Raw genomic sequence first — 16,637 nt, forward strand, 5'->3', positions numbered from 1 at the left:
AGAGACCTGACTTGCTTTTGAAAATTGCCCCTGGTCTCCACAAAAGAGTGTGCTGAATCCGCAGGCAAGCTGCGTCTTAATAATCTTTATATATATATATATATATATATATATATATATATATATATATATATATATATATATATATATATATATATATATATATATATATCTAGAAGAGATTAAGAGTTTGAATCTAATCAAACATAAAATATCTCCTTCCCTCCGTACTCCGTTTCTCATAGCGCATTTTACTAAATGTTACATAGCATCTACTGCAACTTTAACAGGATAATATATCATTAAACGATTGGAAATTGCTTTTCTTTCGTGTAATTAGAAATATGAAATATATTAATTGTATTTGTGTTGCATTGTATAAATACATATAATCATTGTATTGGTTGTTATTCTTCATAATGTAATCTTTATTTAATACAGGCATGTTTGAGAACACTTTGTTTGTGGTCCTCTATGAGCGCCAGTCGCATTGGTTGTTGTTAGCAACGAAGCTAAGCGCTAAATGTTGTGGTCGTAGCATTTTCAGAGTTAATAGACGGAATCTCTGATTGCAAACATGAATTTAGAGTTACTCGGTAAGCTATGTATTTATGTGTTTCATAACATGTTGAGATGTGTCTGTGTCTGTTTCTGATCGATTACTGCGAAGTTAGCTATTCTAACTCATTAGCTACCTAGCGCCATACATGGATAATCTGGTCAACGATGACTTTAAAACGTCCGTTGCACTTTAATTCATTAAACAGAACGCGTACTATCATCAGCTTCTTATTTATGGATGTGTATTTTAATTGCAACGATTTACTCTGAAAGGTTTACTCTAATGAAGGCTAATTTGCTTCCTTCCATACTGGGCTGATGGCTGATTTCTGTCTGAAGAATCGTTTGGTCAGAACTACCCCGAGGTTAGTCATCACAAGGACTCTGTACTGGACTTATTAACGTCATCACCACGACTCTGTAGTGGACCGACTAACGTCATCACCAGGACTCTGTAGTGGACCGACTAACGTCATCACCAGGACTCTGTAGTGGACCGACTAACGTCAACACCAGGACTCTGTAGTGGACCGACTAACGTCATCACCAGGACTCTGTAGTGGACCGACTAACGTCATCACCAGGACTCTGTAGTGGACCGACTAACGTCATCACCACGACTCTGTAGTGGACCCACTAACGTCATCACCACGACTCTGTAGTGGACCCACTAACGTCATCACCAGGACTCTGTAGTGGACACACTAACGTCATCACCACGACTCTGTAGTGGACCCACTAACGTCATCACCAGGACTCTGTAGTGGACCGACTAACGTCATCACCAGGACTCTGTAGTGGACCGACTAACGTCATCACCAGGACTCTAGTGGACCGACTAACGTCATCACCAGGACTCTGTAGTGGACCGACTAACGTCATCACCAGGACTCTGTAGTGGACCGACTAACGTCATCACCACGACTCTGTAGTGGACCGACTAACGTCATCACCAGGACTCTAGTGGACCCACTAACGTCATCACCAGGACTCTAGTGGACCGACTAACGTCATCACCAGGACTCTGTAGTGGACCCACTAACGTCATCACCAGGACTCTGTAGTGGACCGACTAACGTCATCACCAGGACTCTGTAGTGGACCGACTAACGTCATCACCACGACTCTATAGTGGACCGACTAACGTCATCACCACGACTCTGTAGTGGACCCACTAACGTCATCACCAGGACTCTAGTGGACCGACTAACGTCATCACCAGGACTCTGTAGTGGCCCCACTAACGTCATCACCAGGACTCTGTAGTGGACCGACTAACGTCATCACCAGGACTCTGTAGTGGACCGACTAACGTCATCACCAGGACTCTGTAGTGGACCCACTAACGTCATCACCACGACTCTGTAGTGGACCCACTAACGTCATCACCAGGACTCTAGTGGACCGACTAACGTCATCACCAGGACTCTGTAGTGGACCGACTAACGTCATCACCAGGACTCTGTAGTGGACCGACTAACGTCATCACCAGGACTCTGTAGTGGACCGACTAACGTCATCACCAGGACTCTGTAGTGGACCCACTAACGTCATCACCAGGACTCTAGTGACCTGGATCTATTCTTTCATCATTCATCGTCTTTTAGTATTTATACCTGTGACTAATGTCCAGCCGTGTTTTAAGTGAACATGCACATTACATACTCAGTGGATAAAAATGTTGTCCCATGTCGGCTCAGATAAGGATATCCATTCCGAGTGGGCGTATTAAAAACAAATACAATTAGCATTTTATCTCACGATGGGATCACTATGTGACCCTACATTAGAATGGCATTGATTGTTTTGGGTGATTTGTCTTCACTTGAACTCATTCAGTCGTGCTTGTTTAATACTTTTGACAGGAGGCAGATGGCACCCTCGACTGCATCAGTATGGCCCTCACCTGCACCTTCAACCGCTGGGGCACCCTGCTGGCGGTGGGCTGCAACGACGGGCGCATTGTCATCTGGGACTTCCTCACGCGAGGCATCGCTAAGATCATCAGCGCCCACATCCACCCCGTGTGCTCCTTATGGTGAAATACAGCAGACACAACTGTAGCTAGACTATTGTTCGTTACTTGTCAATTGCAAAATGTGCGTATGCTCAAGCTCAATTTCTAGGACTGCCTAAAGCGCAAGCTACAGTTAATAATCAAATAAATTAGAGAGGGTGTTTGACACGCACGCGTGCCTTCTTAGTCTTACACAGTTGTTCTCTACCTACAGCTGGAGTCGAGATGGCCACAAGCTGGTCAGCGCCTCAACAGACAACATCGTGTCTCAGTGGGACGTCCTGACGGGGGACTGCGACCAGAGATTCCGGTTTCCATCGCCAATCCTAAAACTCCAGTATCATCCAAGAGACCTGTAAGTGGATCAACATGTTTGATGACTCATTATTTATTATAGACGATGATATCATCATTCAGACAGCACATGTTTGGAAGACGTTCAGTGCCGTCGTTGTGTACGAGCAATGTCGTACATGAAATGCTTCACACACTGGTGTTACAGTATAAGTATTCGAGAAGCATAACCCTCTCTTGGAAGTAGCAATCAACATCAACCACTGCCCAGGCAGAGCTCAGCACATCCACAAACACCGCCTCATCGTGATGTTTCAGTAACGGTGACAAAATTGCACAGATAACTATGTTCACACTCATTTGAGACTTATTACCAGGCTGTGGAGGGGGTTCAATGGCTCTTGCAAGGGATAAGTGTTTAGTTTTTTAAGTGTATATTTACGTTACACATGCTGTCTGTGTTTCAGGGACAAAGTTCTGGTCTGTCCCATGAAGTCGGCTCCAGTGTTGTTGACTCTGTCAGATTCCAAACACGTGGTCCTGCCTGTTGACGACGACTCAGACCTCAACGTGGTGGCCGCCTTTGACAGACGGGGAGAGTTCATCTACACTGGAAACGCCAAGGGAAAGGTCAGCGCTATTGCTGACATCTTCAGCATTGTTTACTAGCATAGTTTCTGAAGCTGTCCTCGGTTCTCAACACTCACTCTATGCACTCACCGTATCCAGAACCTGTAGTGCTATATTGACGCCCCTTTTATGCTCTTAATAGATTTTGGGATGAAACAGGGTTTTATCACCAGGGTGAGTGATGGGTTTGTGGAGGATCTTGAGGAAATGACAAGTGCAGGTCATAATTAAATGGTTTCAATGAGAAAGAAAGTCCATTGATTTGAGATTCACGAGAATATTTTTAAATAGTTAACCTTGACATTGCCTAATGATGGAAGCTGTACTGCTGTTCGGTCTGTTGGCCGTTACAGAAACACTATGACTTTCCTTTGTAAACAAGGCGTCCTTCATGGGACTTTAGGCTTGTAGAAGGCAAGATGTTGAGAACCCCCCCCCCCCCCCCCCATCTTCAAGATGTGGAGAACAACATTGATAGAAATATGTTTGGAACCTCCAAGTAAATGTCAAGTGTTGTCTGCGTAGATCCTGGTCCTGAACACCAACACCCAGGAGCTGGTGGCCTCCTTCAGGGTCACCACAGGCACCAGCAACACAACCGCCATCAAGTCCATTGAGTTTGCACGCAAGGGCAGGTAAAGTAGAAGTTACCTTCCTCAACTAAAGATCTATATACAGTGGGGCAAAAAAGTATTTAGTCAGCCACCAATTGTGCAAGTTCTCCCACTTAAAAAGACGAGAGGCCTGTAATTTTCATCATAGGTAAACCTCAGCTATGAGAGACAAAATGAAAAAAAAAATCCAGAAAATCACATTGTCAGATTTTTTTTAAGAATTTATTTGCAAATTATGGTGGAAAATAAGTATTTGGTCACCTACAAACCAGCAAGATTTCTGGCTGTCACAGACCTGTAACTTCTTCTTCTTTAAGAGGCTGTTTACCTGTATTAATGGCACCTGTTTGAACTCCTTATCAGTATAAAAGACACCTGTCCACAACCTCAAACAGTCACACTCCAAACTCCACTATGGCCAAGACCAAAGAGCTGTCAAAGGACACCAGAAACACAATTGTAGACCTGCACCAGGCTGGGAAGTCTGAATCTGCAATAGGTAAGCAGCTTGGTGTGAAGAAATCAACTGTGGGAGCAATTATTAGGAAATGGAATACATACAAGACCACTGATAATCTCCCTCGATCTGGGGCTCCACGCAAGATCTCACCCTGTGGGGTCAAAATGATCACAAGAACGGTGAACAAAAATCCCAGAACCACACGGGGGGACCTAGTGAATGACCTCCAGAGAGCTGGGAGCAAAGTAACAAAGGCTACCATCACTAACACACTACGCCGCCAGGGACTCAAATCCTGCAGTGCCAGACGTGTGCCCCTGCTAAAGCCAGTGCATGTCCTGGCCCGTTTGAAGTTTGCTAGAGAGCATTTGGATGATCCAGAACAGGATTGGGAGAATGTCATATGGTCAGATGAAACCAAAATATAACTTTTTGGTAAAAACTCAACTCGTCGTGTTTGGAGGAGAAAGAATGCTGAGTTGCATCCAAAGAACACCATACCTACAGTGAAGCATGGGGGTGGAAACATCATGCTTTGGGGCTGTTTTTCTGCCAAGGGACCAGGACGTCTGATCCGTGTGACGGAAAGAATGAATGGGGCCATGTATCGTGAGATTTTGAGTGAAAACCTCCTTCCATCAGCAAGGGCACTGAAGATGAAACGTGGCTGGGTCTTTCAGCATGACAATGACCCCAAACACACCACCCGGGCAACGAAGGAGTGGCTTCGTAAGAAGCATTTCAAGGTCCTGGAGACTAGCCAGTCTCCAGATCTCAACCCCATAGAAAATCTTTGGAGGGAGTTGAAAGTCCGTGTTGCCCAGCGAAGGCCCAAAAACATCACTGCTCTAGAGGAGATCTGCATGGAGGAATGGGCCAAAATACCAGCAGCAGTGTGTGAAAACCTTGTAAAGACTTACAGAAAACGTTTGACCTCTGTCATTGCCAACAAAGGGCATGTAACAAAGTATTGAGATGACCTTTTGTTATTGACCAAATACTTATTTCCCACCATAATTTGCAAATAAATTCTTAAAAAAATCTGACAATGTGATTTTCTGGATTTTTTTTTTTCATTTTGTCTCTCATAGCTGAGGTTTACCTATGATGAAAATTACAGGCCTCTCTCATCTTTTTAAGTGGGAGAACTTGCACAATTGGTGGCTGACTAAATACTTTTTTGCCCCACTGTATATAGCACAGGGCCGTACTGGTTGTTGTATAACACTAACCCCCGTGAATAGAGGGGGAAGTGGACCGAAAAGTGGACCTTTCTCTGCTCTGATGCTGATTCTCCCGTGTTCCCTCCTTTGGTCTGTGCTGCAGTTGTTTCCTCATCAACACGGCGGACCGGATCATCAGGGTGTACGACGGCAGGGAGATCCTCACGTGTGGCAAGGACGGGGAGCCGGAGCCCCTGCAGAAGCTCCAGGATCTGGTCAACAGGTGATCAGTGGCCCCCAACAACACCCCCGGTCGTATTCTACAAACAGGCCTCATTAAATCATGTAGTTCAAATGTATTTGTATAGCCCTTAATCACCGTTACAGTCTCAAAGGGCTTAACAGGCCAAATATTTATGACACCACAAAAACTCCCTTAACTAGCAAGGAAGAAATCTTGAGGAGGGGGGATCCCTCCTCCCAGGGATGGTCAGGAATACAATGGATGCCATAATTGACACACATTTATATATCTATACAGGCAAAACATTTTAAATCAGTTCTGGCCGGTTAACCATAAGGAGAATCCAGGCATTCAGTTGCAGTCACTGCAACACACTAGAACCGACAGAATAGTTAATTAGAGGGGAAAGTGCCTACTGGAACTAAAGACTGCTGCTAATATATTAACAGCACAGACAAGCACGAACAGGCACGCACAGATGCAATCAGAAACAGAAACATTATCATGATCAGACAGACACTTACACACATCATCCACGTATTGGATGCTTATGTCGGTATCCTTCCCGACATCAGCATCGCCACTATGCCTTCATCAATCACCCTTCTGTGATCAGAACTCCCTGGAAGCGCTGCTGCTTCTCTGGAGACGGAGAGTACATTGTGGCCGGCTCCGCCCGGCAGCATGCACTGTACATCTGGGAGAAGAGCATCGGCAACCTGGTGAAGATCCTGCACGGTACCAGGGGGGAGCTGCTGTTGGACGTGGCGGTAAGGGCCTCCCACTCTTATCATAGTGCCTGCATGAGTACATACCTCACACATGTGGAAGGTCTATTTGGTCCCTTATAGATGTGAACACAACGACGCTCATGGCTCAGTGGTCCCTTTGGATGAGGAGGAATATGTTGCAGTTTGACCTTAGTGGTTTAGATGTTGAAATGAGGTGCAGGCAGTAAACACCCAGACAACTACTGAATGTTGAACGAGGTGCAGGCACAACATTTCAACTTGTTTGGTTCGTTTTTTGCAGTCATATTGTTTTACCCACTATGAACTTTGACCCCTCTCTAGTGGCATCCTGTGCGACCAATCATCACCTCCATCTCCAGTGGCGTTGTGTCCATCTGGGCCCAGAACCAAGTGGTAAGGGAACTCTACTAATCCAGTCAGATGTGGTAGATTCCGGTGAAATGCCGCCATCACCTGATCAGAGTTTAAGTTGTCCGGTAATTACCGGTCAAAAAATGAGGAGGACTGAAAATTCTAAATGTCTCAGAATGACCAATGGAAATAATTCTCTGCACAATTTGAATTGTGTTTAAATATGCTACAGCGGTCATTTGTTTAGCCAATTCATGTTAAACAATGGGGGTTTTTCATTGACCCGACCTGGCCCCCCGATATCTCCCACCACTATCCTCGGGCCGGGTCGGGCCGGGCCGTTTGTGTTTTTTCTAGTTTTTTTTTATCATTGCTTTATTGGCCTAATCTGAGGAGTAATCTATGCCATAAACAGAAATATTATAGGCCTTTATTACACGGTTCTTCTCAATGCCGTGGAACGCTCCGTTCACTTGCATGGGTAGTAGTCCGGTAACTTGTCAACCCCAGCGTCTTCGGTTGCTAAGCGACGTCACCGTCTTTGGCGGACTATCTCACTGCTGATCAAGACTACGAATGCTGGTAACGATTACATTGTAAAAAGACACACCATGTGAAGTTATTTTTTCGTTTTGGCAAATGACCGGCGTTCTATACATTATTCCTTACACATATATTCAGCAGAGTAGGCCTAAGTAACAAATGTGTATAAAGTTACACATGTATTGTGTAACTATGTAAAAATGTTGGGTTGAAATCTGACTCATAATTACAGTTGACGTGTCGGGCCGGGCCGGGCTTGATTTTCTGGGCCCGATCTAAGCTCTAATAAAGACTGCTCAGCGAAGCCGCCTTGGGGAAGGAAGAGCCACGAGGCTCATGCGCATTGCAAGCAGCAGAGACACTCTCGATACATTTTGAAAACCCTAACCCTAACCCACGCTTCACAGCTGCCAGAGATCGAAAGAAGTAAAAAAAAAAAAAAAAAACGTTAAAATGAAACCTTCCAGGTCATATGACCGGCACCAATTTCTTTCTAGCGGAAACACTGCACCTGATCACCATTTGCTTCTCCTGGTTAAAGGAAAACTGGAGTGCCTTCGCCCCAGACTTCAAGGAGCTGGACGAGAACGTGGAGTACGAGGAGAGGGAGTCTGAGTTTGACATCGAAGACGAGGACAAGAGTGAACCGGAGCAGACGGGTGGGCGCACTTTGCATATCAGTACGGTGGGCTGCTGCTGCTGCTGAGTGTGTTTTTGATTTGGCTCTGTTGGTGTGCTTCAGGTGGAGATGCTGCAGAGGATGAGGAGGTGGATGTCACCACTGTGGACCCCATTGTTGCATTTTGCAGCAGGTAAGTGACTTCAATGCGATAATCACTTATTCATGTCTCGTATAACAAATGGGTATTCAAGCTCTTTTCCCATTGCCTTATTTGTATTGGCCAATACTAGCTTTACAACATGTTGTCTGCATCAGCCTGATCTAAAAACAGGCCTCATGAGGAACACCATCCCTGTTAATTAGGGGGTCATGTTTAAAGATAGCTGGTGTGTGAGTGACTCCCATTGCAGAGTCAGTTATTCAAACCTAGGCAACATCCTGCCCATCTTTATTTTAAGTTTATCGGCTATAGTTTACAAAACAGAAAGTTGACTCTCCAAAGTGTATCCCATACGGCGGTCCTCATTTCCCGCCCAACCCTCCAGTTGCTGGCTACAGATGCAACAGGCCAACAAAGACCACGACTGGATGAACGCTTTGTTTCCATTTAACACATATAGTTTCTGAGCGTCATGAGGGTGCAGCTGGCCAGGGGGAGTTCCCCCGCCTTTGACCTTCTAAGATAATGAACCGGCAGGAGTCTCCAGACTGAAGTGAAATACATAGCAGCACAGATCCATCGGGACCGTGTACAAAATCCTTGTTTACACATGGTTCCTGCAGGTCCTTAAAAAGTCTTACTTTATTTTGTGTGAAATTAAGGCCATAAATTGTCTTAAATTTGCTCTAGGGATTACATTTTGCAGAGGGTTTTTTAAGACTAAAGGGGAAATTGTCGCACACAACAAATCACATAGTGTGTCTTTTAATTACGGCATTTTCAGGATGCTAACGTTGGCATCAGTAGGCTAACTGGCTGGCGCTACTTTTAGCTAGTGACGGTTGACATCAGTAGGCCAACTGGCGCTACTTTCAGGATGGGACGGTGCAAATTCAATGAGAAATGGTTGGAGGAGGATAGGTTTCGGGGGTGGTTGGAGAAGGCAGGTGACTATGAGGCAAGGTGTCGTTTATGCTGAAAGTCATTCATACTAGGGACCATGGGAGCAAAAGCTCTTGAGTCCCACATGAGCTTGCAGAAACATATCCGATACTCCGCGGCAGCTAGCGGGACTACACCGATGCCCGTATTATTTGAAAGAAGTGGACCGAAAAGTTCAGCATCCGTGGCTAGTACTGCACATCAGACGATGTTAACCAGCTCTGTGTCGCCACCAGAAACCCAGAAGGCGGAGGTATTGTGGGTTCTCCACACGTTGAGTAGACACAATCCTTCAAATCGAACGAGGACATTAGTAGCGTCTTGGCTGCTATGTTCCCAGATTCGGAGTTTGCGAAGTCGTTCACCTGTGGTTAAAACAAAACGGCCTATCTGGCCAAATACGGCATTGCATCTTTCATAAAAAGAGAGCTGTCAAGCAGCTTAAACGACAAACAGTACGTCCTCATGTTCGACGAGAGTATGAACAAAACCGCTAAAAGCAAAAAGATGGATATCCATGTGAGGTACTGGACCACGGACGACACCGACAGCCATGTCATATCGCGGTACTATGGATCACAGTTCATGGGCCACTCCAGAGCGGAAGACATGCTGGATCATTTTAATGTAAGTATTCCAAACAGTAAATTAATTAAATTGTGTGTGTCTGTGTGTAGTGTTCACTGTCAGTGTGTTCTCCTTCAATAGATTTTTGATCTCTGTAGGTGCAAATCAATAAGAAACTTTTTCTTTAACCTTATAGTTAATCTCTTTTAGACATGGGGTCTTATTCTCAAATGATACCTGTTAAGATTGGATAACAACTAGGCCTATACAATATAAAGTTACAGACAGGACATTAAATACAGAGACAACAAATATATTAAAACATAATTTAACTGCAGGCATTGATCTCCTGTTCTGTAGTTCTGTAGCAATTTGAAATAAGAAATAAAGCTACAGTAAGAAATATTGCTTGAGGCCCCCTTGTGGTCAAATATTTAAATTACACACATACTGTACAGAACAGGAGATCACTGCCTGCAGTTACTCATAATAAAACAAGTTAGAGTCAAAGTGCAAGTGCGCAATAATCAGAGGTTGCAAGTACAAACATCCATCGATGACCTCTCCAGATTTGACCCCTCCAAGATGTACTCAGAGACTGACATGTGCCTCCAAAAAATGAAGGCCCTCATCCTGAAATTTGTGCAGGACAAGAAGTGACAGGAGGAGTCACAGCTGGTAATATATGTTGACATAAGGAATTAATAACTACCTTGAGTTCAACATAGATAATATTTGGGCACCTTCTTTAAATGTTATTAACCTGTTCTCAGTATCTTTGATAAATATTGTTTGTTAATAGTGTTGTGTTATATAATTAAATATACCCAATACACATACTGTCAGACATAACAAATGTCCTGCTGCCTAATATGTTAATTTTACAGGATATATTTAATAAAATCTTACATCTTGTGATTTTCAAAAGCTATAGTATTAGTTGGAAAAAATGTGCTTTTGTTGTTCTAAACACAGGTGATGAGATTGCTCAGCAGTTTCAGAAGTTCCTATTCAGTGAGGCCAGAGGAGAGGAATTCCTGGCCTTCAGTGTGTCTGATGGAAGAGCAACAGTGGACATGTTCCTGCACAAGGCCACGAAGGGTTTTCCAAAACTTTGGAGCTTTGTTGAAAAGTTGCTGCTGCTGTCTCATGGACAAGCTACTGTGGAGCGTGGGTCCTCCATAAACAAGGAGGTGGAGATGAGCAATATGGAGGAGGACACTAGTCTCTCAGAGACTCATTTGTGAGGGTGTGTGGTGGAGTGGGGAAGGTGCCCCTAACCAAAGAGCTGCTCACTGAGTGTGGAACACCACGCAGGAGATACAGGATGCACTTGGAAGAGGAGAGGAACAAAAAGCAGAAGACGGAAGAACGGGGAAAAAGCAAACGGGCTGAAGATGAGCTTGAGGAGCTGCGCAGGTAAAGAAAGACCATTGCAAATGTATGCAGAACACTGGAAAAGGATGCAGACAGCATGGCAGAAAAGGCTGAGAATACAACAGGCACCAAGGTGGCCGAATTTATCACAAAATCCAATACGATGAGAAAAAGATGCAAGAAGAAGAAAGGAGAGTTGGCGGACAGAACGGGAAATTGAGAAGAAAGGAGAAGAACTACGCCACATATCTTAAAGAGTTTGGGAGTTATGTCTGGCAGGAGATGTTGAATGACTTTGGTCTGTTGACCGGTTGACCAAGGCTCTTGTTGTGTCATCTATTCACATTTGTTTGATGTTTTCTTTTTCCAACTTTCCAAGTTATCCTTTGTGCTATTTGACACAGGATAGTTATTTATTTTTTCAGTTATTTATTATTTTACACATTTAACACTTGCATACATTTAAATGGGTTTGAAAAAAGATAAACAAATAAATAAAAGACAATAATATCTAAAACTATAAAAGAAATACGCTATGTTCACATTGTTTCCTTTTCAGTGGAGTCAAATCAAGTTCAGCAAGCTAGGTCATGGTCAGAACTGCATAACAGATTCCATATTTCTTAGTATGAAAGTACGCTGTTTAAGATGTGAAGTTTCACTCAAAATGAGGTTGATAGTAAGGTCTTATAAGTGACTCAATAAATTCCCTTTTCTATCAAATTATTTTTCAGACATTTTAATTTATATATGTGTTGGTCTTAAATTTGACTTTAAGAATGGTGCAAGAATCTTGTTACAATTTTTAAATGTATTGGATATTCAACCGATCTTCATGCTCCGAATTACAGGGATCATACACGGGTTACTAAAGACACGATCACAGCGATGAGTCCACAGTGTTTACCAAAGAATAGGATCGGTACTGCTCTATTAAACCTGGCATTGGGCGATAGGCGGGAGGATTCAGCCCCAAACTGCAACATCACCAGTAGAGGGCACCAGATCCTATTCACGGCCCCTTTAAACGTTTAGGAGAGGCCAGACAGATCTGCCGAGGGAAACCAAAGGGATGTCAGTGACATCAGGAGGGTTCACAAGTCTTTTGGAAATGGAACAATGAAAACCTGTTTGTTTTCTTGGTCCCAGCCGCCAGCACAGCGAAAATGTAATCAAGGCTGGTTTGCATCCTTCTGTGCAGTGATGAGGAGCTTGAGGACTACAAAGCCCTGCTGTACCTGCCGATCGCCCCAGAGGTGGAGGACCCAGAGGAGAACCCTTTCGGACCCCCACCCGAGGCCTCTGGTCAGGTGACCCCCACAGAGGAGGGCCTGGGCACGGGCGACAAGAAGCAGAGGCAGCCCTCGGCCGATGGAGGGCCGGCTAAGAAGAAGGCCCGCACCACCACCATAGAGCTGCAGGGGGTGCCCAGTGACGGTAAGAGACCTGAGTCTCCTTACTCCTGTTAAGAGAAAGGGCCCACCACCATAGAGCTGCAGGGGAGCCCAGTGACGGTAAGAGACCTGAGTCTCCTTACTCCTGTTAAGAGAAAGGGCCCACCGCCATAGAGCTGCTGGGAGCCCAGTGACGGTAGGAGACCTGAGTCTCCTTACTCCTGTTAAGAGAAAGGGCCCACCACCCTAGAGCTGCAGGGAGCCCAGTGACGGTAGGAGACCTGAGTCTCCTTACTCCTGTTAAGAGAAAGGGCCCACCACCCTAGAGCTGCAGGGAGCCCAGTGACGGTAGGAGACCTGAGTCTCCTTACTCCTGTTAAGAGAAAGGGCCCACCGCCATAGAGCTGCTGGGAACCCAGTGACGGTAGGAGACCTGAGTCTCCTTACTCCTGTTAAGAGAAAGGGCCCACCGCCATAGAGCTGCTGGGAGCCCAGTGACGGTAGGAGACCTGAGTCTCCTTACTCCTGTTAAGAGAAAGGGCCCACCACCCTAGAGCTGCAGGGGGTGCCCAGTGACGGTAGGAGACCTGAGTCTCCTTACTCCTGTTAAGAGAAAGGGCCCACCACCCTAGAGCTGCAGGGGAGCCCAGTGACGGTAAGAGATAGGGCTTGGTATTGCCAGGTACCTCACTAATTCAATTAAATTCCAATTCTTTAGGTAACGATTTGATTCAATTCGATATTGATCCAATTGCTCCGATATCGATTCAATAATACGTGCAGATGACAAAATACCTAAATATTATTACATATACCTATTTGTATTGGTTTAGAACAAATAAAAGTAATAATCATAAGATGGACAAATGTAAAAGTGTATAGTGCTTTTTACCGAAATAATCGATCAAAAAAAAATCTGAAATGAAATTGAATCGAGAACAAATAAATTGCAGTTCATTCATGAATCGATATTTTTACCCAACCCTAGTAAGAGACCCGAGTCTCCTTAATCCTCCTGAATCCCTAAAAGGGTTGATTCTAACTGCCCGAGGTAGTGTTCACACTTAGCCAAATATACGCTCCTCCAGATCCCTGCCAGGATCCAGGCCCAGGATCCAGATCTCTGATCCAGAGGTGATTCTGAAGCAAATCAAAGTGAACCGTTGCGGTCAACCGGTCGTGAGCCAGTCTGCTGTCTTTAGTTTCATCTTCAGTCTGACCAGTGAGACACCATGAAGCCCAACTACAGAATAGAGAGGATACAGACCTGGCCGCGCACTAGTGTTCTACGTTCTGCACTTGTAGATGGCTCAAGGAGTGACTTCTACGTCCATGAGGGCCATTGGTCTGACCTGCACTCTGTTGCTCTGTGTTCCCCCCTCAGAGGTGCACCCCCTGCTGGGCGTGAAGGGGGACGGCAAGTCCAAGAAGAAGACGGCGGGACGGCCCAAAGGCTCCAAAGGTAAAGAGAAAGACTTCTCCTTCAGGCCCAAGGCCTACCGCGCGGCAGACCGGGGGGGCGAGCGGCCCGTCTCCTCCGCCGAGGCTCCGTCTGGGGCGGGGGCCGCAGGAGGAGGAGGAGGAGGGACGAAGGGCAGAGTGGAAGGAGGCGTGGCCGGGGGTCAGGACGCTGCTGCCCACAGTGAGTCCCAGAACTAGTCCCGCTCAGTGGCTCCCCTAGTGGCGGCCCACAGAGCAACACTTTATAAGGGTCGTGCTGGCGCCTACAGACAAAGCCCAAAGAATCTCATGTGTTCGTAAGAGTCGGCTAGAGAGAGCCCTCGGTTGACATCAGCGTTGTCCTTTAAAGAGGCCATCTGGGCATCCCTGGTAACCATGACAACAGTCATTGTCAATCCCAGCTATTGAGTCACTGATTGATGCTAAGGCTAATGTACGTACTTTCATCATTAACATATGTGCTATTGTGGAATAGTTTAATTCCAGATTATTGCTGTATAATACTATGCACAGTACTTTGTCTCATTCTGTCAATCGTTTGTAGAGTTAATTTTAGATGTTGTTGCTTCATAAATTAAATAACCTCTTTTGAATGAGTGGTAGCTGGCTATACTTTTGTGGCTAGTTTCTGTCTATTTCCTGCTTGGCCTTTGACCCTCCTTCTCCTGCCTCGCTCCTCCCTGGGTTTGTGATGTTTTTATTATTATTATTATTATTATTATTATTATTATTATTATGTGTGTGAGTGTGTGTGCTTTAGTGGAACTTTCTGTGCTTTCAATATAAGCAAAGGTTGCCTATATATCGCTGACATACTACTACATCTTTATATCTCTGACATACTACTACTACTACATCTATACATCTCTGACACACTACTACATCTATATATCTCTGATGTACTACTACTACATCTAAATATCAATTACAAATGTGCACCTTGATTTTTTGGCTGTGGCAGTTCAAGTTCAACTTTATTGATTTTCTAATTACTTTTATTTTATCTGAAGTATAAGAGTGGTATTATGGCAGCTTTGTGGTTTTTAACCAGGATTTAACCAGTAACAATATTGGCAGTTAATAATAAACATGCTTCTGTTTATTAATATAAAGAAATAGCAACTTTTCAGATTTCCACAGGTTGCTTTTAATTAATGCACTTCTGCTGCTCTGGTTTATCGTCTGTATTTCATGTTCTAGCTTGTGAATGTAGGTCTTGGCAGGAGATGAATAGCCTTATAAAGTGTTGCCACTGCAAATTCAATTGAATAAAAAAAAGATTTAACATAGACTCGAGTGGGGAAATGTATTTTTGGGTAGAATGTTAACTTAACAGTATTATTTTTTATTTTACTTTGCAGGGAGTCTGGTTTCACAGTCATACAAACAACATGAAATTGGCGGTATGGATTGATCTTTGCACCAAAAGATCTGGAAAAACTACAGGCTGAACCATAGAGCTCCTCTCTACGTTTAGCCTTCAAACCCCCGAAAAACACAACTTAACTTTTTAGAAAAATCCTGTGAATAAAGTCAGAATAATTCTTAATTTGCTCTTTATGTTTAGCTGTGTGTGCGATCTCTTAATCTCTTTTATTGATACGATTATCTGAACAGCCATTGTCCTTTTTGTGGCAAATTTTGGAAAAAGTTTTTTTATAAGTATATATTAAAGCTGTGGTTATTATTTTGCTCTTGTGTGTAGTTTTGTTTATTCAGACTTAAAGGTCCTTGATTATTTTTGTAGTGTTAGCTCTGTGGTTTAGTGTTAGCATTGGGCTAGCAATCCTTCTGACGCTGCTTCAATGATGTTATTCAACAAGCATAACTGGTGAATAACACGTTAGAAACACGTCAGATAAGCTCTAAACTGGAGATGTTAAAAACAAATCAGAGTAAAAACTAGTGTCAGAGATGTTAACTCAGATACTAACTATTGTCGAAGCTGCTAGCATTGGGTTCTATACTGGGTACATCTCCGGGGGGGGGAGCCTTCGCCTGCAGCTCTCTAGGGCCCAGGGTCGACCTTGATGTCCCCAGCAGGTCTCCCACCGGACCAAAGGCCCCCTCAGCCCGCTGATCCCCCCCTCGGGCGACCAGACCGTCCCGAACCCTGCATTTCCTCATTGTGGTCTGCAATTGATCAATACTGGGACTTTGGATTCAATTCAAGGTCCATACTGCACTTCTTTTTAGATCATCCTTCACGGTGCCGTCGTCGTTACCCTAGGTGTGAGTACTGTACATACCACTATAGTAGTAGTGCACGTTACCCTAGGTGTGAGTACTGTACATACCACTATAGTAGTAGTGCACGTTACCCTAGGTGTGAGTACTGTACATACCACTATAGTAGTAGTGCACGTTACCCTAGGTGTGAGTACTGTACATACCACTATAGTAGTAGTGCACGTTACCCTAGGTGTGAGTACTGTACATACCACTATAGTAGTAGTGCATCTCCAAAGAATCCAACACGGAATGC

At 44.5% G+C, this 16,637-nt stretch overlaps 1 protein-coding gene across 2 annotated transcripts; it reads left to right on the forward strand.

Annotated features, from left to right (window-relative positions):
• The first annotated feature begins 465 nt into the window (after positions 1–465).
• Positions 466–15,844, forward strand: rbbp5 (retinoblastoma binding protein 5). Of its 2 annotated transcripts, none has more exons than XM_079747553.1 (14): positions 466–596; positions 901–926; positions 2,427–2,599; positions 2,793–2,933; positions 3,340–3,502; positions 4,028–4,137; positions 5,903–6,022; positions 6,600–6,753; positions 7,057–7,128; positions 8,171–8,288; positions 8,372–8,441; positions 12,499–12,734; positions 14,076–14,333; positions 15,514–15,844. In XM_079747553.1, exons 1-14 carry the CDS (start codon positions 578–580, stop codon positions 15,564–15,566), a joined length of 1,713 nt encoding a protein of 570 aa, XP_079603679.1. In that variant the 5' UTR covers positions 466–577; the 3' UTR covers positions 15,567–15,844. The 2 variants fall into 2 exon arrangements, with proteins under 2 accessions (XP_079603679.1, XP_079603680.1); XM_079747554.1 differs by having other exon boundaries at positions 14,076–14,153.
• The last annotated feature ends 793 nt before the right edge of the window (positions 15,845–16,637 follow it).

This window comes from Pollachius pollachius (assembly GCF_949987615.1).
Source record: "Pollachius pollachius genome assembly, chromosome: 12".
NCBI classification, from domain to species: domain Eukaryota; kingdom Metazoa; phylum Chordata; class Actinopteri; order Gadiformes; family Gadidae; genus Pollachius; species Pollachius pollachius.